General features: G+C 34.9%; 2 protein-coding genes and 2 long non-coding RNA genes across 6 annotated transcripts; all 4 read left to right on the top strand.

Annotated features, from left to right (window-relative positions):
• The first annotated feature begins 8,318 nt into the window (after positions 1-8,318).
• Positions 8,319-9,521, top strand: LOC131620936 (uncharacterized). The gene is made up of 5 exons (XR_009289352.1): positions 8,319-8,627; positions 8,754-8,799; positions 8,895-8,954; positions 9,196-9,285; positions 9,476-9,521. It is a non-coding gene; the product is annotated as an uncharacterized LOC131620936 (long non-coding RNA).
• Positions 9,522-9,917: 396 nt separating this feature from the next.
• Positions 9,918-12,343, top strand: LOC131620917 (THO complex subunit 5B-like). Of its 3 annotated transcripts, none has more exons than XR_009289351.1 (5): positions 9,918-10,097; positions 10,239-10,300; positions 10,388-10,598; positions 10,846-11,247; positions 11,359-12,326. XR_009289351.1 is itself a non-coding variant. In XM_058892107.1 (5 exons), the coding sequence occupies exons 3-5, from the start codon at positions 10,522-10,524 to the stop codon at positions 11,608-11,610; spliced, it is 435 nt and encodes a 144-aa protein (XP_058748090.1). In that variant the 5' UTR covers positions 9,918-10,097; positions 10,239-10,300; positions 10,388-10,521; the 3' UTR covers positions 11,611-12,343. The 3 variants fall into 3 exon arrangements, 2 of the variants coding, with proteins under 2 accessions (XP_058748090.1, XP_058748096.1); XM_058892107.1 differs by having other exon boundaries at positions 11,142-11,247; positions 11,359-12,343; XM_058892113.1 differs by having other exon boundaries at positions 10,239-10,598; positions 11,142-11,247; positions 11,359-12,343.
• Positions 12,344-13,045: 702 nt separating this feature from the next.
• Positions 13,046-17,139, top strand: LOC131620939 (protein FAR1-RELATED SEQUENCE 5-like). Its single transcript, XM_058892130.1, has 5 exons — positions 13,046-13,473; positions 14,213-14,266; positions 14,345-16,603; positions 16,722-16,784; positions 16,873-17,139. The coding sequence occupies exons 2-4, from the start codon at positions 14,261-14,263 to the stop codon at positions 16,740-16,742; spliced, it is 2,286 nt and encodes a 761-aa protein (XP_058748113.1). The 5' UTR covers positions 13,046-13,473; positions 14,213-14,260; the 3' UTR covers positions 16,743-16,784; positions 16,873-17,139.
• Positions 17,140-18,886: 1,747 nt separating this feature from the next.
• Positions 18,887-20,405, top strand: LOC131620945 (uncharacterized). Its single transcript, XR_009289373.1, has 3 exons — positions 18,887-19,272; positions 19,401-19,583; positions 19,770-20,405. It is a non-coding gene; the product is annotated as an uncharacterized LOC131620945 (long non-coding RNA).
• Positions 20,406-24,163: the final 3,758 nt, after the last annotated feature.

Genomic DNA, 24,163 nt, shown 5'->3' on the forward strand with positions numbered 1-24,163 from the left:
GAAAATGTTTTTAGAGCAAGGCAAAGCAATTAGGGGCAATTACCTGGTTATTTGGTAAAAAGATTCTTTTAGCCTTTCAGGGTGAAAGGGTCTTTCCATGCCATAAGAGGGCAGGAAGCCTTTCCTTTGGAGGTTGAAGGGTCATCGATAGTTCGTTCGCCATAAGACTGTCCCATGCCATAGAGAGGCAGGTAGTCTAAGGGAAGAACCAGAATAGCCTTTTCGTAGGCAGCCAGAGGATACCTCAGACTTTCGTAGGCAACTTCCGAGGGTCGAGGTCATATTGGTGTATCGAAGGCAGCATCATTTAGGGATTTTATGACCTTTGTATTTACCGAGGCAACATGGCTGAGGTATCCTCGTATTCGAGGGACATGGCTATTCTGCAAAAACACAAGGCAACAGGCAACAAGGCAACAGAGAGGTTATCCCAAAAAGTGTGCGTGTGTGCACCAATCACGTGATTTGATTCAGAAATTTATCTTATAATTAGTTATTCTAGGTTAATTACAGGCTTGCACTCCCTAGAATTACTAACCACAGCAATTAATATTAACAATTAAAATAATAATGGGGAAAGGGAAATTGAAACCAGCGGGGGGAAGGGAAATTGAAACCAGCGGGATAATAATACTATAGGTCTAACACAAGTAATAATTAAGATCAGGGTTTAAGGGTTACCGACTATTCGTAGCTTTGGCAGTTGGCAAACCCTGAAAAGGTGGGAAAAATGGCAAACAATAGTAGGGTGAGTGCATTATCGGTTCGGAGGCAAACATGACTAACCCTAAAAAATAGGAGGATAAAAGAAATTAAAATAAATAACTAGACACTTAGCTTTGAATTTGATCTGGTATGGTTGGCGGTCGGAGGAAACCTCGGGGTTAACCCTGAAAAATGGCAAGGGCAGAGGCAAAAAATAGATGTGAGTGTACGCGGAGTTTGAAAGGTAATCCTTAAAATAAAAGGAAACAAAATAGACTTAAAAATTAAATTGAATACTTAGCTTCGGATCCTGATCAGGCGCGTAGTCGGAAGATATCTGAGAAGTCAATCCTGAAAAGAATACACAAGAATAATATTTTAGTGTAGGCATGATCTTTGTAAAACCTGATTAGGGAATAAATAAAATCAGATTAATTGTTGGTTTTCAACCCGATTAATTAAATCAGGTGAAAATAAGGTTTCGATTAAATTTCATAATCCTGATAAGTATTTTTTTTAAACAATTAATAAAAAATATTTACCTATTAAAACGAATAATTCAAACAAATTAAATTAATTTAAGACAATTAAAATACAATTATTTAATAATGATTAAAATAAATAAATATACTTTATATATGTTTTTTTTTTTGAAAAAAAGAAGTTAGAAACAATTTGTTTTAAAAGATTTTTCTAAGAGGAATTGTGTGTGAAAACAATTACATAAACAAGCAAAATAAAACAAAGTAATTAAAAGAAAAAGGATTTAGAAAATACTCAGCTTTTAATCTGGTGTGGACGAGCCTTGAATGTCCATGATACATCCGCAGCCTTCTGGACGTTGGATGTGTTCTTGATGTAATCCAATGGCTATTGATGGGAGGCGTATGATAGTCATACTTGAAGACCGCGTACTGGATCCACGCCTGTACTAGAACTTGCAACTTGTAAAATTTAACGAACCTTGGGGAGGCTCGAACCCAGGTCTTGCCCCTCATGCGCACCAACGCTTCGCCAACTGTTCCATCTTTCATCGTTGATTATTAGACAACTGACAAATAATATATACACAGTAATAATGCTAAAAAAAACCAAAACGAAACGCGCCTTTCCACTTCGTCTTCCTTATTGGTTTTCTGCAGAAACCAATATTTTTACCTACGGTTGTTCCATGTCACTATAACCTGCATCGATCAAATCCATGACAATAACGCAAATAAATTCCGGCCAAGACCATAAATCAATGGGAAATCATCTACCGAATAGAACGATGCCCTTTATTATGGCTAATTTCGCTTCCAAGGAGAAGCCCCAAATCGGAACTTCGAGCAACCTGTTGTCAATGGTGTTTCACTGTTCATGGCTTCAAACTCAAATCAAAGAGCCCAGAAACATTTTATAGGTCATCACGATCACGATTATAAGTTCAGAACATGTTTATAATGCACATATGATCAAGATGAAAGAAAAATATATTATGCAAACCGTAAAACGTGAGGGAGATGATGGTGGCCGACTTAGATGTCTGTGGTGCGTGTACTCGATTCGGAATATGCCGTGAGCGATTTTTGGATCCTCAGGAGGACCGGGATTATCTTCTCCAATATGCTGCTTCGACCTCTAATTCTACAGGTTTTGTGCGCTTCGACTAGGGTCCTGGGGCAGCCGAAAAAATCCAAAAATCTCAGTCTGGAATCCTTGCATCTTTATAATAGAACATTTAGGTTAGGGAACCTAATTGAATCCTTGCGATAGAAATCATTGGAGATTTGATTTGGAAGAGATTTAAACTTGCTGTTTTTGAACTCAATCAAGCTTCAATTAGATTTTTGGTTGATTATTTATCAGGAAAATAGATTCACGTACATCATAATTGCCATTTGATTTGTTTTAATTTATTTTGATTTAAATTAGATAAAATCAAAAATAAAACCAAAATCAAAATGATGCACAAATGGGCCTGGAGGTTTCATGTTTACACCCCCACTAATTGGGCTTATTTAATCAAACATTCAAAATTGCTCTATTCAACTTTCACATTTTTTCCATAATAGCCTAACTTGTGACGATTATAGCGCCCGAATCTTCCTATAGTAAACTCAGATATTTACTCGAGGTTTGATCACAAAATAAACCAATATTGTATCTTTTATGTTTTTTCATTATTCGTTCACTTTATTTAAGAATTTAAATAAATAAATCCCAAATAAAATAATAATAATGATAAGAAATAAAAGAATGGCTTCACGGGTCTTATAATGGGTCATGAACATGCTTGAGATGGAAATCTTTTGAATTAGAGCCTGAATTTTGTCATGGAGATAGTGTGGGGTATCATAGACCATATGAGATGCCTTGGAGCTTTTGATCCATTGATTTTTCCTCAGAGTGACAAAACCCTAGTTTTTGAACCTTGTTTAGGAGAGGGCGCCTTTGAGCTTTGTACCTTGACTTGAATTTTGAATAGGAGAAATAGTATGGGCAAATTTTGGGGTATGACATGCTTCTAGATACACATATGTATATCTCTTAAAGCATAAAGATGAAGCTTTTAATGCCTTTAAGATTTATAAAGCAGAAGTAGAAAATCAATTAAGTAGAAGTATAAAAGTCCTAAGGAGTGACAGGGGCGGTGAATACTTTTCTACTGAATTTGATGCATTTTGTGAAGAACATGGCATAATACATGAATGTTCGGCGCCTACAACACCGCAACAAAATGGCATAGCCGAAAGAAAGAATCGAACATATCAAGAGATGATGAATGCCATGTTAATGCACTCAGAATTACCTTTCAATTTGTGGGGCGAAGCTTTACTATCCGCTTGTCACATAATAAATAGAATTCCTTTGAAGAAAACTGGTATTTCTCCATATGAGGTATGGAAAAGCATGGCACCAAATATTGGTTATTTCAAAGTGTGTGGGTGTGTGGCTTACTACAAAAATATGGATCCTAAGAGAACCAAGTTGGGTCCTCGAGGGATAAGATGTGCGTTTGTTGGATATGCACAAAATAGTAAAGCATATAGACTTCTAAATTTAGAGTCTAATGTCATTGTTGAATCCCGGGATGTAGAATTCTTTGAAAATCTTATCACTAAGGATAAAGAATCGGAGTCGGCCACAAATAAAGAATCTTGTGAAGAAGGTTCTTCTCGGATTATAGAAATACAACCTGAAGGCACTCCTCGGATCATTGAATCACAACCCAAACCTAGGATAAGCAAAAGAGTCCGGAAAACAAAGAACCTAGGACCAGACGAAATTGATTCTCAATCCATTTCGTTTTATCTGGCCGAAGGAAATAGTACGAAATTCGTTCAAAGTATTCCGGTCATACTTCAAGTAGGGGATGATCCTAAAACTTATAAGGAAGTAATAACTTCCAGGGACTCCTCTTTTTGGAAGGACGCTATCAAAGATGAAATGGATTCAATTATGTCCAACCACACTTGGGAACTTGTCGACTTACCAAAGGGATCAAGGCCCATTGGATGCAAGTGGGTGTTTAAAAGGAAATATCATAGTGATGGTACCTTAAACACTTATAAAGCAAGATTAGTGGCAAAGGGATTCAGACAAAAGGAAGGTATAGATTATTTTGACATCTATGCACCAGTAGCAAGGACAACCACAATTCGATTGTTGTTTGCCTTAGCCTCTTTGAATGATCTTATAGTTCATCAAATGGATGTTAAAACAACGTTCCTAAACGGAGATCTTGATGAGGAAATCTATATGGAACAACCAGAAGTATACGTGCTTCCTGGAAATGAACTAAAGGTGTGCAAACTTGTCAAATCTTTATATGGATTAAAACAAGCACCAAAACAATGGCATCAAACATTTGATTCTACAATATTGTCAAATGGATTTATTCCTAATTCTTGCGACAAGTGCTTATATACAAAAGTGCACAACAACACTGTAATATTCTTGTGTCTCTATGTTGATGACATGCTAATAATTAGCAACAAAATAAATGAAATTTTAGAAACAAAGAAATTTCTAACTTCCACTTTCAAGATGAAAGATCTTGGGCTTGTTGACACAATTTTAGGAATAAAAGTCAAGCGAAATAGTGGGGGTTATGAACTTAATTAAACACATTATATTGAGAAAATGCTTGATAAGTTCAAACACCTAAAATTCAAGGAAGTGACCACTCCATTTGATCATGTAGTTAAACTTGAAAAGAATGATGGAAGAGTAGTGGCTCAACTAGAAAATGCAAGTGCAACCGGATGTCTTATGTACTTAATGCAATGTACCAGACCTGACATATCTTTTGCAGTTAGTAAAATGAGTAGATTTACTAGCAACCCGAGTAATGAACATTGGAAGGCAATCACGAGAATTTTTGGCTATTTACTGAAAACCAAAAATCTTGGCCTTCATTATGGAAGGTTTCCTGCCATATTAGAAGGATATACCGATGCGAGTTGGATATTAAATGTTGGAGATCATAAATCCACAACTGGTTGGATATTTACACTAGCTGGAGGAGCAATTTCTTGGAGGAGCAAGAAACAAACATGCATTACTCTTTCGACCATGGAATTAGAGTTTGTGGCTCTCGCTTCCGCTGGTCAAGAAGCAGAATGGTTAAGGGATCTCCTTTTGGAAGTTCCATTGGCTAAGGATAATGTTTCAAAGGTTATGATACACTGCGATAGCCAGGCCACTCTAGCAAGAGCATTCAGTGAAGTGTATAATGGAAAGTCTAGGCATATAGGGCTTAGACATTCGTTCGTGAGAAAATTGATTAAGGATGGAATCATTTCACTCACGTATATACGAACTAGCTATAATTTAGCTGATCCGTTTACTAAGCCACTGGCCATAGACTTAGTAAAAACAACCTCGAGAGGCATGGGGTTGAAACTCCTTGAGTAAGAGTTCCGACAACGGCGGCAACCCAATCTTATGTTAACAGAACATTAACTTCGAGATTTTCAATGGGTAACAACAAGTCGTTGATTTGGATAATTGTCGAACATTTTGTGATAATGTTGACCTTAAAACGAGGGTTGAGTTTTACTTTAAAAACTCTTAATGAAGTTCAATACCAAGGGTACGTGTCTTGTGGAAAAGGACACAATATGAACTTCACCTATGTGAATTTCGAGATGGTGCCGTCTCAAAGTGAGAGTTGGAGTTTCTCTCATGAAAAATTCATGAAACAGGATAGCACATGGCCATAAATAAGTGCTAAGCGAGTTATGCAGAGGAAGAACCTTTAAAGAGTGTGTGTAAGGCAACACCGGTCTAATCATATGGATTCATGGTTTAAAAGCTTTGCTACCTAATATTCCGATTAAACTTTGTGTTGTCCTCACTAAGGTTAAGTTTTAAATCGAAAGATACCTAACTGTATTAACACTTTTTATATCTAATTTCTGGAATTATTAACTTTGTCATTATTAGAACAAGTGGGGGATTGTTGGAAATCATGAGAATTTATGAGAATTAATTTCATCAAGTTATGTTCCAAAATGACAAATGTGAGATTGGCAATAAATGCTTCATAAATAGTCCCACATAGAAAGTGGAGTAAACTTTAAAAGCATTTATAAAGTCCTTGGATCAATGTACTTTCCAAAGGAGCCAAAGAGGATAAAGTGTCACATAGTCCTATGTGGTGGTCCCAAGCCTTATGCCACTTGTCTCTACCAAAAACACCCTCGCCGGTGTCGCCACCGGCGACACCGGCTCCGGGACCGGGTCCGAGGGCGTGGGCGTAGAGGCGCTAGTGGCGGCTTGTAGATGGCACTTGAGCACTTAGGCACGTCGCATCGGAGCGATCGGGCTATTCGCGGCGTTAATGAGGCGGCGCCGGTGGCGCTCTGGCCACCTCCGGCGGGCGGCCCGGCCTTCGGCCGGCATACTGCGAATTTGTTTTGATTATTGCCTAAAGTCTGACTTTTGAATTTGAATTCGAAATACATAACACTTCATGAAGTGGTGCATTGTATTTTTTATGAACCATTGCAAATATATATTTATAAATGGTGTTGTTTCATGAAGAGTTGCAACTTATGAAACAAACATTTGCATGGCCTATAAATACAAGTTTGTTATTTTGGAATCAATACACAAAATCATTATCCTCTATTATATTTTCCAGATAGCTTCCTTGCATTCGAGTTTCTTCACCGGTTTTGTGTAGACTCGAGTAAGGCTGAATTATCCTGGGTATTCAGGCCGTTCCAACTCTAAGACAATCGAGAGTGTGCTTGAAATACTTTTAAGGAAAGTGATTCCGTTCGCGATTCAGCCTGGATCCATTCGATCTTTCTGATATTTCTAACAAAACGTCACAGTGGTAATGCATACAGTACGTTGAAGTGATTATCGTACAATATTTACGAGAAACCAAAGTCAATCCAGTATGAGAATGACATATTAAAACCTAATATCATATAATCATACGATAAAAATGTGTACCTTCCATCATCGATGAAAATTGTGATCTTCTTCAGGATCTATGATGAATTTTTGTTGTTGTTGTTGATACGAAAGACTCGGTTGCCATTAAACAACATACTATAAGATTGTTAGAAAATTAATTTAAACCGAATGGAATCGAGGCTAGAATCGTGTACGGAACACTTTCCTTATATTATTTCAAGCACTCCCAATTTGTCTTGGAGTTTCTACACAGGAATACCCAGGATAATTCAGCCTTCTCGAGTTTGCGCAAGACCGACGAAAACTCGAATGTAGCAAAGAGTGATCTGGAATTATTCTAGAGGATTTGCATTTTTGTGATATATTTTCTAAATTCAGAATGAATTATTTAAAGGCCATATTGGTATTGTTTCACAAGGTAGCGACCCTGGTGAAACAATGTCTTTTACCAAAAGTCACAAAGATTGGATTATAACAACACACTTCAAAAGTTGCATGGTTTCATTCTTCAACACCTCATGAAGTGTTGCCATTTTTAAAATCCACTTCACTTGTCATTTTGGAACAACTATCATATTATTAATTATTCTTAATAATTTACAATAGATTCGCCACACTTGAAAGAGCTTGGTTAATGCTGGGTTGTATGCTGCTAAGGTCGAAGCTAGGTGGTTTTTGTGACATAATCTGCATGGTCAAATCTGGTGTTTGTTGGTTTGGTACGAAAATGTTATTTGGGATATAAAAAGAGAGGTCATTATGATTAATTTGTGAGCTGCTGGCATCTCACACGCCTGAGCTTCTTGGACATCACTGGATTTTTCGTTGCCACTTTCCTCCTTCAACCTTCTAGATGATGGACCTCCATTAATTCTTCTATTCTCAGCCCTAAATTTGTTGCATAATGGACATTAATTATCCAAGATAACTACATAATAATCTAATGATAATATATAACCTTTAAATTATCAAATTTGCATAAATTTGTTGCATAATGGACATTAATTAACCAAGATAACTACATAAATGTCCATTATGTAGTTTTAGAGATTTTATTTTTACTCTTCCACTTTCACTCTAATGATAGTATATTGTTTTCTAAAATTTTCTGAAAGTGGAAGAGTGAAAATCTATAGTATAAGAAAAGTCTACCTTTTTCTTAATCCTCGTGCTGTCACATCAGCCACTATTCTCTCAATTTTCCACATCAGCTTCTTCAAAATTACGTTCTTCCTCCATTACAGTTACATCGTCACATTGTAGTTACACTTGGTTGATAAATGATATGCCCTTTCACGTTCCAACTTCTTCATCTTTACAGTTACCCACAATCATGGGTTTTTCTTTTTATTGAGAAATAGTGCGTCGAACTTTAATCAAACAGCAGCATTTTGAGTTAGATTGAAATTGAGCATCATCGGAAGAGATGGGAAGAGGACACGAACACGGCGGGACAACCTAGAAAGGTGTCACCATTCATCAACCTAAGCGTTGGCACACCGTTACCGGTAAAGGCTTGTGCGCTGTCATGTGGTGTCTTCATCTTCTCTTCTCATCCGTTACCCTAATTTTTCATTTTCGTTAATCGATTTCTGGATATTCATCTTTTAATTGAAATGAATTGTTTCTTCTAGGTTTTGGGTGATGTACAGGGCAAAGCAAGATGCTCATGTAGTACTGGTAACACTCAATAATTTCCACTCGCATTTTATTGCAATTTATTGTGTACAATGTTATTTCAGTTTTTGTATTGATTTTGTTGGCTTTTAACTTAGGGCTGGAGACATCCCTGGGATGGTCACAATGTTCACGGAAGCGGCCATTAATTTTCGTAGGTACCTTCTCATCTTAATTGTTGGTGGTTACATGGTTTACTTTACAATTCAATTTTCTTAGGTTAGTCATGTTTTATTTAAATGTTAGTATGGTTACCGTATTATGCTGAAAGTTGAAATTGACTCGGTAGTGATTCGTCTGGTATTGTATTAATATTATTCATAGGAATTGTAAGTGCATATGACATTTTTCATGTCTGTATCAAAACATTATGGTGACTATTTTGGTGTTTTCTTTTAGGTCATGAAGCACTATGCGTATTCAAATTTGTCACGAAGTTCTCAAAGATTTGTCTTTGCTTTTTTTGAGTTGATATCATCATTAGCGCAGGTATGCATCTATAACTTGGTTTCAATTGCAACAATGGCCATGTCTTTTCTCACTTGGTTGGTTTTGACTATTAGTTTGAATTTAAATCCGTCTTTCAAATGTTTTTGAACAGACTTCGCACATGTGGTTTTTGAACAATGTGTATTTGTGCATAAGTGCTTAACTTTATTTGGCTTATCTTCCTTGACAGACTTACCAACATGCGAGTACTGTGATTCAATCTCTGTCGGAGGAGGATATTAATGTCAAATTCTTAGTACAGCTGGATAAATTGATTCGTTTGCTGGAAACTCCGGTCTTTGCTTATCTTAGACTGCAGGTGACTGATTATAACATCCATTCAGCTTTTAGTGTTATTGAGTATGCAGAAAGTTGTCCTTTTTATTTCATTGTATTATGTACTTAAATGGTTATTTAATTTTGCAGCTTCTGGAACCTGGAAAATATACATGGTTATTCGAAGCACTGTACGGTCTTCTGATGTTGCTTCCTCAGGTACACAAAACTTGATTATATTTTTTGTTACTTAAAACGTTATATCACCTCTTTACTGGTGTACATCACTGCATATTATGATGGGAGTTTCCTATTTCTTTAAATCTCGCCACCACATGCGTATTTTGAAGACTTGAGTTCCATCGACGAGTCTGAAGTTGAAGCTGTTTATGAAGTTCGTAAGACTCCGACGGTTAAATTTTAGAATGTGTGTCTAACTTTTGAACCGGTAGAGGAATTACTATCACCTGAAGCCTCCTTTGAGCTTCGTCAACCGCGGGTAACTAAAGTTGAGTCACTGCAAAACTACTCTCCCGGTGAGTGTTCGATTCTTCTTATCTCTAATTATAAACAATATTTTTGAAATTTTGAACTATTAGCTCTATCTACATAATGTGATGTGTTGGTTATATTATTCCACATTGCACTTTTATGACAAAAAGCCCTAATAAATTTAGGGGATAATGAAGTGTTGGAAGATGCTGGAGTGTCTCAGGAAGCAGAATTGTTGTTCTTACGAGTATGTTTCTCTATATTAAATAGTGATAATTTTGTTACTTTGATCAAGAAAATGTGTATGATCTCAACTCAAACGATAATGAGGTAGGATGTTGACAATATTGGAGTAGAAGAGAATTTTCCGAAGCTGAAAAGAGATTTTGAGTGTCTGACAAAAGAGCTAGCAGTAACAAAGAGGGAGTTGTGGGAGCTCAAGAAGGAGAATAATCAAAAAAGTTGTGAATGTCAACAACCTTTGAACTCCCTAAAGGAGGTTCAGAACGAGCTAATGCGCAAGTCGATGCACGTGGGATCTTTAGGTAAGCGTTCTCCTTTCTCAACTTAATATATAACTAATATACTTAGACTTTAGTTTTAAAACTTTACACCATTAATAATCATAAAATACTGTTTGTGTGACTTTGATTTGTGTGTGAAGTTGATCTCTGTTGTGTGGTTTGATTTTCTAATGTCTGGCTGTTGAAAAATTCCGTGTCCTTGGAATTGCTATATTATTGGATTCATGCCTTATTCACTCTCCCTTTTTTTTCCTTTCAAAATTAGTAGATTCTGTATTAAATGGGAAGTGAAGCTTTTAGATATTAAGGGCGGGAATGCATGAATGTAACTCCGGATCTGCTCATCTTGTAAATGTCGAGGTTGATTCAATGGGAGGTGTTGTGGATGGCGGAGTTGGTATAGGTTTGAAAACCTCTCCGCGCCGAGCAGCAATTGAGAAGGCTCAAGCAGAGCTCAGTTGATGGGAAGCAGAAAACCTTTGTGTACTTGCACTTTTTTATTGTTTGTTTCAGGCATCAGTATACTCTTATGCATTAAGAATAACTCATCCTCTTTGTTAGCAGACAGGGGTACGGTGTTCGTGAAATAGAAGGATCTAATGATGGTCCTGACAATGACATCTTATGCAATTTATTTTCTAATGATACATGCCTTGAGCTTCCTCACCAGGTTTGATTGCTTTCCAGTTATGGGCATGATCTTCATTTCGCTATCTGCATCTTTGATGTATTATCTTACTAATCATTTATCTTCCTTTTTTTCGTTTTAATGATGATGCAGTCAGCTAAGCTTTTTGTTCAAGATGCTATAACGTTCAATGCTCAGAGAACTTCACGTCCTTACAAATGGGCTCAGCACCTGGCAGGGATTGATTTCTTGCCTGAGGTGTCTCCATTGCTCCCCACTGACAACAGTGAAGTAGCAAGGAGCAAAGATGTTATATCTGGTCTCTCATTATATCGCCAACAGAACCGAGTACAGACACTGCAAAAAATCCGCTCAAGGAAAAAAGCTCAGTTGGCTCATCTGTGAGTCACGGCTCTAGCATGTTTACAGTTTTAGAAACTCCACTTAATATGGAGATTTACCAAAGCGGTTACTTTTTGGTTTTTTATACTATTCAAATTTTAGGTTCTCATTTGATTTTTAAGTTTACTAATTTTTGTTTGTTGATTTACATATTCATTTGATTTTTAAGTTTAATAATTTTTGTTTGTTGATTTACATATTTGTTTGTTGATAACTAAGAAAAATAAAATAACTGCATGATCCTTATGTTTTTGTGAGAGTTTTTTGTGAGAGTGTGTATGTGAGATTATCAATATGAGTGTTTTTCAATAAGAAATTAAATGTGGCAAATCCCTATGCAATGAGATTTCGGACCATAATGTGAAAGGATGTTTTTTCATCCATGATATCTTAACTTATATATAGATTTGGTTACTTTAGATTGATAGTCATTTGAAAAATTGTTGTTCCATTTGATCACATGAAATGGGTTGTTGTTTAGTTGGAGTTACTTTCTCTATTTATTTATGGGCAATACTTAATATAACTGTTTAATTTTTTTCTTATGACATGAGTAATGCTATCACATTTTGCAGTTGACAATACTTGGGACATTTCAATTTGATTTATTTTTGTCATTTAGCAAAAATAATGCACTTCGTGACAATTTTTTTGGGATCAATTCTACAAAAATGTGAGAGGGTTGGTGTCTTTTTTTCTCTAATTTTGGACCGTGTGTATAGGCTACAATGATGATCATAAATAGATTAATTGCTATGATAATGATTTCTTATCGTTTAAGGAAAAAATGAGACTCTCTAAGGTTATATAATAATGACAACTTTATAGTTTTTTTTATTTGGTTTCCTTTCTCAAATTTTTTATTCTCGCATTTCCAATTCATTGTTATTTTTTCAATATTAATGTTGTTGTTGTTCATAGTAGAATTTCACGCATTTCCAATTCATTGTTTTTTTTAAAAAAAATAAATTCTTAATTTGTATCTATTTTTTTTTTCAAATTTCTCATTGCTTTTTATTAATCATACAATTTCTTTTTTATTTATAAAATTTAAACTTTTAATCAAACAAATTCATCAATCATCAATATATATATATATATATATATATATATATATATATATATATATATATATATATATATATATATATATATATATATATATATATATATATATATATATATATATAATATAATATAATATAAAATAATTGAAATCATCATATTAAAACTTTAACGGGTCAATTCTATCCAAATACAAAATACTCCCTCCGTTTTTTATTATAAATCGTTTTAGAAAAAAAATTGTATTTAAATATGGTTAAGTCTAGGGTGAGGGCTCAATTAAGTCCCTCACCGGTGAAACCCCTAAAAATAACCATAAGATTAAATGAATGATTGAGATTTAATAAAATAAATTTGAGAACATGCAAAATTAATTATAGGGGATTATTTTTACACACTGTAAAAAAAGTATTTTTACTTTTCTGAATAGTATGTTTCGTACATTCTAGTTTGTCATTATATAGTTTAAGTCTCTCCATGTTTCTCACTTTCCAGTTTGAATTTTTCCGCCGTCGCCGTTTGCAAAGAGAAACACCGCAACTCTTCTTCCACACCGCAACCCTTCCTCTTAACTTTCACTTCAACACAACATATTTAACATTGCGAGAACGACCGCTGCAACACAGTTTTATCACCGCCACGAGATCCACCATCGCAACCTAACTTATTTACCGCCCCGAGAGTCACCACTGCGACACAGCTTATTTACCGTTGTGAGAACCACCGTTGCAACACAACCTATTTATTACTGCGAGAGCCACTCCACTCGTAGTCAAATTCTCAATAATCCAATTTTAATCGGTGAGTTTTCACTTCTTCAAATTTTCTTTGATTGATTATATGCTTGCAGCATCGATCAAGCTAATATTGTTACCGAACTCAATTTTAGGTCATTTTCTTGCTGAATTGTTTACGACATTTGTTTGATGTCGAATTCGAGTTTGTTCTTCTGCGTGAAGCTTGTAGTCTTATGTCTGATGTTTGTATTCTTTTTTCTGTGAATAACCAATTATATGTGATTATTTAATGAGAGTATTCAAATAACATGGTAAACGTAGGAATATTTGTTGAGCCACATTTGGCTGTAACAGGTTACTGTTTGGCATAAGTTTTATTAGTATTTATCTTTAGCGGGTACTTGGAATTCTATGTTTGTTGTAGTTAATGTGTATTTAAGTGTAGTTTATAGGAGATTATCCCATATCACCTCTACCACTAATTATTCATATGATAAAATACCAAATACTCTAAGCCGAAATTCAGTAACGTAATTTTATAAAAAATAAAACAAAATACCGAATACTCTAAACCAAAATTCCTATTGATGTACCTGAAATCGGTGCATGAAACAAAATTATTGAGAGTATTCAAATCTACCTCACTTGTTAATTTTTGAGCCAAGTTTGTTTGTAGAATATTTGTTGAGGTGCTTATGAAGTTTTGTTCTTCTAAAGTTATTATTTAGTTAGGCAAGACTGCTTGAGTATACTTATTAGTAATTTTTGTTATGAAAATAACATGGATGACATATTTGGTGCAGGAAATAGAGAAAGAACAACAATACCATTTTCGAATAGTTATAGGTGGTATGGAGGTAAAAGGAGAAAATTTTAAATCTTCTTATTAGTGTACTTTATTACTTATGTTAAAACTATGTTGTTTATTGTGATAGGGACTAAAAGATGTGTCAACGGAAGTGGTTGATGAAACAGGTGAGACTACTGTTGATGATATTAGTGCTGAGGATGGAGAAACCATTGAAAATATTATAAATATTGATAGTATGGAGGATATTCTTAGTATGGACTTGAAAAGACTAAGTCCCCACGAGACAAGAAAAATTCAATTTTCAAGTTTGGACATGGCTTATGCGTTCTACAACCAGTATGCTAAAATGAACGGGTTTGCAGTTCGCAAGAGTAAGATCCTTCGAAGCAAGAAAGGAGAAACATTACAGCGGACATTTGTTTGTCACAGGCAGGGGTTTAGGGAGGATAGAGGTTTAACAATAGAAAATCGCAAGCGTGAGCGTAAACCTGATACTCGGTGTGGATGTGAAGCAAAATTTCGAGTGCATATAGACATGTTCTCACAATGTTGGTGGATAACAGTTTTTAACGATCGGCACAACCATGATCTTTTACATGAAGAGTACCATGGAATGCTAGCTTCACATAGAAAAATGGAAGATTCAGATATAATGCAGATGAACGACATGTTGAAGGTTGGTATAAGACCGTCTCAATTCTATGGTTCGTGTGCCAACCAATCAGGAGGGTATGAAAAAATAGGGTTTCGTAGGAAAGATATATATAATCAGATAGGAAAGCAACGCCTTTTGCAACGATGTGATGGTAAAAATGCTTTGCACTATCTTCATGGACTGGCATCTGATGACCCGATGATGTTTTATCGCCACACTGTTGATGGAGAAGGTAGGCTTGAACACCTTTTTTGGTGCGATGGTATAAGCCAAATGAATTTCAAAGTTTTTGGCGATGTGTTGGCATTTGATGCAACATATGGGACGAACAAATACCATTGCCCTTTAGTGGTGTTTTCCGGAGTTAATAACCATAATCATAATATTATATTTGGTGGTGCCATTGTTGCAAATGAAAAAGAAGAAACGTATGTGTGGGTTCTTGAACAATTTTTGGAAGCAATGTCAGGTAAGTCGCCTATATCTGTCATTACTGATGGTGATCTTGCAATGAAGAAAGCTATAAAAAGGGTGTTTCCGAATGCTTATCATAGGTTGTGTGCTTGGCATCTAATTCGCAATGCAATGTCTAACATTGGAGTTCCTGAATTTGTTGGTCAGTTTAGGAAATGCATGTTGGGTGACTATGACTTGGGTGAGTTTCGGCGCAAGTGGGCTGACATGATTGACACATTTGGGTTGCATGACAACAAGTGGGTTACTGAACTGTATGCAAAGAGAAATATGTGGGCTACAGCGCATATACGTGGCAAATTTTTTGCCGGGTTCAGAACTACCTCCCGGTGTGAGGGGTTACATTCAGAAATGGGAAAGTTTCTTCACTCACGATATAATTTGACTAATTTTTTATTACATTTTCATCGGTGCCTTAATTACATGCGTTATAAGGAGGTTGAAGATGATCTTGCATCAAATTACGGAGATCGTGTGCTACAAACGAGATTCCAAAGCTTGGAGCGTTGCGCTGGCAAGTTATTTACTAAGGAAATATTCTTTATGTTTCGTGATATTCTTGCAAAGTCTGCAGAGATGGTTGTGGCAACATGCAATCAAACTTATACATGCTTTATATACACAGTTCGCAAGTACCAAGCGTCAAAAAGGGAGTGGAACGTATCATTCTATCCTGATGATGACGTGTTTAAATGTTCTTGCAAGAAGATGGAATCATTTGGCCTCCCGTGTGAGCATATTATTGCACTATTGATATTTTTAGATGTCGCAGAATTACCAAAGTCTCTGGTGGCAGATCGGTGGACAAAGAACGCGAAGGAAGAGATATGTAGAACAAATAAGCATCTTCCAAAATATTGGGATTCACACAAGTCGTCGAGATATTCTGCTCTTATGTTTCGATATATGCGTTTGAGCAAATTAGTAAGTGAGAATGGTGATGATTTCGATGATCATATGAAACAGGCTGCTGCTGATATCCAAAAAATGGAAGCAAAAAGGGGCTTACATGATGATGGACCCACAAATTCAAGTGAACTTGTCCAGGAGACACTGAAGGATCCTGCTCTAGCTAGAACTAAAGGATGCGCTGGCGATTCTTCATCACGTCAGAAAAAAAGGAAGCGGACTCAGTGTTCTATTTGCGGAAAATTTGGCCATAACAAGCAAACATGTTCATTTCCTCGACATAATGCTAACACGAAAAATTCGTCACTCGGAGATTTTCACAACATTGAATTCAGTGATGACTCTGTAAGAAATTTCTTTAATGTTGATATTTAATGGCATCGTTATATATATATATATATATATATATATATATATATATATATATATTACCCACTGTGATAAACATCTGTGGTACTTGCAGTTGCATAACGATCTTGATTGAATTGTAAAAGCGCATCTATAAGTGTGAAAACGGATGCACCTGGTAAGTTAACTTAAATATAGTAATTATTTGGGTACATATGCAATTGCAATGTGGACTATTGATATTATCTTCTTTTAATTCTTGACAGGAATGTTAAAATTGGTCATGCAAGATGATTCAAGAAATTCGTAGAATTCTTTCACTGGCTATTGGATCTCAATTCATTTCTTTTCTGTTTGTTTTTATTAAAATATTTTGTTGCATGGATGATGTATTTGTTCCCCACTTGATGATAGTTACGTATTTCAGTTGTGCCTTTTCTATCTGATAGCATTTGATCTGTTAGTTTGGTTATACATGCATTTGTAGTGTGGACTACTCATGTACTTAATAAATTAAATTTTATTTTATTAAATTGATTGTTGGTCTGATTTGGATTAACGTAAGATTGGATAAGATATATCTTGGTCCCATTACAGTTATGTATTACCGCTGTATGTCGCATAAACGAGTTCCCGAGTAAGTTCCAGGCATAGCTTTCTTAATAGGCCCTGGTTTTTGTGTCGGATTCTGGATTTTAGCTCCATTGCAGTTCCAATTGGTCTCGCTGTGGAGTTGATCGGTGGGTGTGTCGAGGTTGATATAATTAAGCAAAATTGCAGGAGAAAGCTCCAACATCTGTATTTTATGGTACGATGTCGTGACCAAGTGTGGCAGCTATGAAGACTGTTTTTTCGGTAGTTTTCTGAAGTTCAAGTTAGTGCATCAACATTCTGCTTTTAGAGGCATGAAAGAACAGTTTAGCAGCAGATTAGTCTTGGTTTTGGACTACAAGGATATGTTTGGTTTGTTCTTTATGATTCACATCTATTTGGTCCTACTATAACCATAACTGGTATATTAATAATCATGGGACAACAGTGTCCTTAAAACCTCATTTGTGATTTGTTATGAAACAGGGAAGCCACATCAGGATCTATGATGTTGATAAGGACTGGAAAAACCAAATCAGGAAGCCACATCATATTGCTCTGCTTGGTCCTTTATTTATAACTTTAATATATTTTCTTCCTTATCACTTGTTATGAAAATGCTGAGGATAATGAGGAAGATTTCAGTTGATGGTGCCAAATGGTTATGCAAAAAAAGACTTCATGGCAACTGTGTCTAGGTTCAATATCAATAGTGCTTTATTCGATCGAGATTTAAAGCTGTACTATTTTCATGTTTTATTAATATTAAATCATATTATTCATTGTCTTATTAAATTGGACGTGCCAAGTATTAAGTATTGTAGTTTATCAATGTATTTTACTCAATTCAGGTTGAAGGTCAAAAATTCCCTGAGGAGATGTTAGTGACACTTCAGAAAGTAGTTAACGACTACGTCCAGTCTTCTGATCTTTCCTACTATGTCCCTACCTGTGTTGAAGCTTATGCCACTGCCAATACTATCAATTGACTGACATTAACAAATGATCATCTTCGGCGATATAGGAGGACTGGGATACAACAAAACTTCCTAATCCTTATAAACTTTAAAATCAGGTTATTACTATTTATCCTGAGTATTAATTATTTTATAAAACATTTTGCTGTCCAAAACTACATTTCTCACTGTTCTATATTTCTCAGTGAATATGATTTCGTGGTTTTGTCTCTGTTTCCCTATATGATTACGATTTCCGGTTTATAAGGTTTTGTTTATGTTTCCTTATGCTTTCATGGATGATTTCGTGGATTATTCTTGCGGCGGCCTGAACTGAACGAATCTTTGGTTTAAGGAAATGTGAAAAACATGATTTGTTGTCTTTTGAGGTTTTAAAGTCGTGTGTTGCTACTCATAGCCTTTGATTTGTTGCCTATTTGTTTATATTTTTTATTGTTACAGGGAAATAGAGAGTACTGTTGCCTGTTACCTGGTGCTGTTGTTCAAAAGTTTGATTGTCAAAAAGATCTGCTGGGCATTGAATGGCCTTTTGTCAGTTTATCAAAAAGATCTGTTGGGCATTGAATATATAAACTCACGTGTCTTCACAATGGATAGTGAAGTTGATCTCAAGTATGCCTAACATTTTTCTCTCAATCATCTCATATGCATGGTTGCTCTTGATAGCTTAGAATGCTCAAGGATTTTGTTTGATAAATATGTTTAGCTACACCCTTTCTGCATAGAATTAGTCTTGGTGTCAGCTCAATTACAGAAACTAGATTTTGAAATTCGTAATTTCGTGGCATTTGAGGATGCAATTAGTAGATGGCCAAAAATATTTCCTGGAATCCAATGCATTTGGAATCAATACATGGGTGTTATGTGAAAGTGACAAAAAAATTATGTCTAATAGTGCTTAATTTGTTAATTGCAGGTTGGTCATGTTGATTATGGAAAATCAACACTATTGGGTGAATTTTTTAGTATAGAAAAGGTTATGGATACATTTTTCTGCTGCATATGTTTTCCGCAGCTCCAATCAACACTGTATGTAAGCTGCATATGTTTCCCGCAGCTCCAATCAACACTGTATGTAAGCTGCAATCAACATTATATGTAAGTGGTTTTCTGCAGCTCCAATCTTAGAAATGGTTTTCTTGTCACGAATATTAACTTCTTTGAAATATGTAGTTTTACCTAAATTCATTTTATTCCTAATATTACTTATGTCATAATATTTACAGGTGAAGTTTATTCTTTGAAGACTGATGCAGATAAATTATACAGAAAGCTTAATAATCTAAAACAAAAAAATGATGCTCCTGAAAGGTAGACGCGTGAAGGGTGTTTGGGACTTTTTGGACGTAAAATTAATATTTTAGATCCTAAAGTTGATTTTTTGGACGTGTGAAGGATGCTCCTAAGAGGTATGATGAAGTACAAACACCGACACGGACACATCGACACCGTTAATAATTTGAAAAACACAAGTGTCAGTGTCAATTTTGGACACTAACACGTCTTTTATCAAAGGAGGTTGTATTAACTAATTTGAGTTTGTAAGCATAAAATATATTCCAACTGAAGTAGACTTGACCGATATTTGTTTGCAGATTAGTTGTGAGCTAAGTTATAACAGGATACCTTCCAAGTTTGATTCTTTAGCAGTTTCTACCCTTTGTTCCACCAACCATGATTACACTTTCATCTTGGCAATGACGTATTTCATGGAGTAAGATACAAAAAAGTGCATGAACTAAAGAATTGTTGTTTTCCATATGGAAAATTTTCTTTACAAATGTACTACCATGATCAACTCTCTAATTCTCTATTGAGTTAACATCTTTCTTGAGCCGAAAAACATCCCCCGAGTATTAGCAGAAGTTGTACCATCACAGATGAGAATAATGTTATTTCAAGTAAGCATTTTTGACTCAACACCAAACAACATTCACATTCTGACACATAATTTGTCAATGGTTCACATTTTGGCACTGGCTCTATCAACAAATATCAGAAGAAAGATCATTCAAAGGATGAAAGTCATTATTCCTAAAATATTGGCAGTAACAATAATCTTCCATTGCAACCTTCTCCGACCGCACATGTTTTTCCGGTATAATTTTAGCCAACCAGAGCACATGTTTCTCCAATTTGACAAAAGGGTGAAGATTTAAATATGAATGAGTGTGTTTGTACAAGTTATTCATTTCCATTTTTCTGCAGTATCTTAGGTACTTAGCAGTTAGCATAGGTCCATAAGTGTATGAACTTTCTCATATATACCATGAATACATGTTGAACATTTTTTAATACTTCCATAAGTATTTTTAACTATAGACATGACATTATTGTTGATTTTGTGATGATTTTGAGCAATGGAAAAGAAAATTGTTTAAACATATTTCTTCTTTCTAGAAATGGTTTGTTATGAAAACATAGACTACATTTATAAAATATGCACTAAAATTTAATATAGTTCAAATAAAGTTATATTTAAACCTTTTGATGAGATTCTTGGAAAATATCCTCCAAATTATGGGTTGGTAAGTTACTCCCCGTCCTTTATCCGTTCCTCTTTATATTTATATTATTTGTCACTTAAGCTAATTAATATTCATTTGAACATATATCATTGGATTTTTACAAGGAAAAACACAATTCATAAATGAAATATATAAATTACTCTTATTCATTGGTGGATTGTATGCACCGAGGGGGATGAATTCTGCAGAGCGGAGATTCAGCTATAGACGTGATATACAGCATATATGAATAATTTGGTAATTACAATTTTCAGCTACTATTGTTATCTCAGTTGTGCATTAATTTCTTGACAGTGCATATTTCTTGTGTTCCTTTTCTTTCCCTTCTTATATTAGGAGCTTGGCTTTGATTACTTGAGAGATAAGCTTGTTGGAAATAGCGAGCAGCTTGTGTCGGTTAGCAGCCACAATTTTTCAACATGATTGCAAAAGAGTGAAGAGCTAAATAGTGAACTCCAGACTGATAATTTCAAGCTGCAGCAAGTTGGAACAACCCTTCTTGTCAAACTTGAGGAGCTTCTTGAATCTTATTCTGTCAAGAAGAATGTGACGGAAGCTATTAAGATGTCGATGAACTATATTCAGGTGTTGGAGCTTTGTGTTAAGTGCAATAATCATATTTCTGAAGCACAATTTTATCCTGCATTGAAAACTGTTGATTTGCTTGAGAAGAGTTATATGCAGAGTATTCCTGCTAGAGCTCTTAAATTTGTGATAGAGAAGAGAATTCCTTCGATAAAATTGCATATTGAGAAGAAGGTGTGTAGTCAGGTTAATGAATGGATGGTCCTAAGGATTGTTGGAGGACTACTTGTAGAGGATCAGGTTGAAACAATGTGGGAGACTGCTTTGTCGAAAATGAAACTAACAGACATTGCTCTTTGGACTACGGAAGAGGCAAAGCCGAATGGAAACTAGTACTTAAACGAAGTGGTTTTTTATCTTGATTCGCTTATGTCTACGGGGCAACAAATTTTACCCTTGAATGCTATGTACGAAGTTGGAACTGGTGCACTTGATCATGTTTCCAATATAATTGTGGCTGCTTTTCTTAGTGGCAGTGTCAAAAGTGTTAAGAAGAAATCAATGGATATGCTCAAAAAGAGACTGAAGGATTTCAATTGATGATTAATTAGGAAAAGTTTTATTTCATTTAATGAAGTGTTTAGTTGTATTGACTTTTTCTTATATTATGGATTAGTGTTTCTATGTTGCCCTGACTTGTTTTTCCTTAATAAAAAAGAATCTTTTCTTGTATGGTTTCAATGAAGTGATTGCCATTGTTATATATTTTCTAATCTAAGCACCAAAACCACATGCAATTTGCAGTATGTTTGGTTATAAGAGGGACATTAATTAGTTTACTCACAAAACAATTTGATAAGTTTTGAAAAACAATTTGAAAAACAACACCACTATCAACAGTTCTGTGCAACGGTTAAGTTTTGGCATATCCTGCAAGTTGAAACTTCTTTTCACTGCAAATTGAAAACTTATGTTCACTGCAAATTGATAAGTTTTATTATATACAAGTCCACTGCAAATTTATCTTTAGAAATCCAGCAAATTGAAGTCCACTGCAAATTGAAGGCCATCAAATACTATTGAATTGGATTACCTTGAAGTAAAATCATTTGTTAATTGTTCAAAGTTTTGACTTTCTTACTGTTATTCTTTATTCAGCACAAACAGGAATTTGTAGGCTTATTTGAGGAAATAGTGTTGCAGAAGCCCGAATTTGAGCCTCCAGTGAGAAATAATTCCTTCATTACTTCTGTCTTTAGAAGTACTATTATGCACTTCTAAACATCATTATGGATATTTGCTAAGTTTAATCGGCACCGAATTTTTCATTTTCTTATTATCTTTTTTCTAGGTGACTAAATTTGTTAGTGCCGTGGAAACTGATTTAAAATCAAACAAGACTGAGCAAAGCATAAAGAATGCAAACAAGCCAGAAACAGACATAAGCAAGGATAAAAACAAAGAAAGAATTTTATTACTTGAAAGAACATAGAATAGAATGAACCGCCTCATTAAAAACCTTATAATAAAAGGAAAAGAGTGCGGTGTAAAACGATAATAAAAAATCTAAGAAAAATGATTGAATAAAAGCACAACCAAAAGAGTCATCAACGTTTTTTGGCCTTGTCCACCAAAATGACCCTGTCTCTCTCATCATCATCATCATCATCATCATCATCATCTTCATCTTCATCCGATGTTATCAGGATAACTTCGACATTTTCATTAGAAGAAGATTTGGGCGGAGTCCTTCTTTTAGGAACCGACCTAGCCGACTTAGTTTCAAGCTTTTTCAACAAAACCTGAAAGAATTAAACCTTATTAGCAAGAGCAATTATACATGATGAACTTAAATAAATGAGAACCTAAGTAACAAAATATAGGAAATTGAATATACTTGAAGAATTTCCATGACGTCTTCAAGCGAAGATGTCAAACCATGTAAAACAATGAACAGTTCCTTCAAATATTCCGACTGATTTCTGCCCTCCATACCAACATTCAGAGCCATGGTTGTGTTTCTTCCCTGTTGTATGTTATTGTATGTGAATAAGAGAAAGATATTGATGTGGTTTAATATTGAAATAGGATGTTAATATATACCATAAAACAACATGGTAATGGCCATTTATTGCATAAAATTTAGGGTGTTGTGGATTATGGGGGAACATGGTGGAGGAGAAAAAGAAGAGTCGTGGAAAAGAAGGAGTCAAAACAAATGAATTAAGGGTGTTAGGTGGAGGAGAAAAAGAAGGAGTTGTGGAAAAGAATGAGTAGTGGTATAGGTCGAACAGTTACTAACAATAATAAAAATAAAATGAATTAAAAAACTCACCCTGGTATGGTTCGAACACATAAAATATTTATAGATCATGAACATAATAAGCCAATTGCCAACTCAACCAACATTTTCAACCGTTACCATCTTGAATAGAAAGTTTTATATATTTAACAAAAATATAATATCATAATGAAGGCCATATATTACTTTCATATTATGTTTTGCATGCTAACAATAATGTCAAGTATAAATTTTGAAAAAATATTTATTTTCTATTTTCAAGTTATTAGTTAAAGGTACCAGAGACATTTGTTATATTTTTTTTATGAATTCAATGAAAAATTGTTCATGTTTGAAACTCTTACATGCGTGCGGATTTTTTTTTCAAATTCTAAGTCCTAAAAGAATAATATGGAGGTGCGTTAAATGATTGTAGACTTACTAAGCCAATACTTTTAAATAATTATTTGCATTCTTATAACAATTTGGTTAATTGATTACCGAGAATTCACATAAGATTATAGACCAACTTCGTAACCACATCAAACCACCCTCTAAATAGGTAATATTGGATATAAGGTTTTGTTCGAGTAAGAGTTTATATAAAATGTATTGTTTTAAGGGTTAATACTTTTTTTCACCCCTGCCATATGGG

This window comes from Vicia villosa, linkage group LG1 (assembly GCF_029867415.1).
Source record: "Vicia villosa cultivar HV-30 ecotype Madison, WI linkage group LG1, Vvil1.0, whole genome shotgun sequence".
Classification (NCBI taxonomy): domain Eukaryota; kingdom Viridiplantae; phylum Streptophyta; class Magnoliopsida; order Fabales; family Fabaceae; genus Vicia; species Vicia villosa.

What these genes read in the sequence shown, in the direction of transcription:
- LOC131620917 (XM_058892113.1), top strand. Translation starts at nt 10,522, where the DNA reads ATGTCAACAACCTTTGAACTCCCTAAAGGAGGTTCAGAACGAGCTAAT. An exon ending in GATGCACGTGGGATCTTTAG is followed by an intron (nt 10,599 to 11,141) that starts GTAAGCGTTCTC and finishes CTTTGTTAGCAG; the next exon opens with ACAGGGGTACGGTGTTCGTG. An exon ending in GCCTTGAGCTTCCTCACCAG is followed by an intron (nt 11,248 to 11,358) that starts GTTTGATTGCTT and finishes ATGATGATGCAG; the next exon opens with TCAGCTAAGCTTTTTGTTCA.
- LOC131620939 (XM_058892130.1), top strand. An exon ending in TTGAATTCAGTGATGACTCT is followed by an intron (nt 16,604 to 16,721) that starts GTAAGAAATTTC and finishes TGGTACTTGCAG; the next exon opens with TTGCATAACGATCTTGATTG.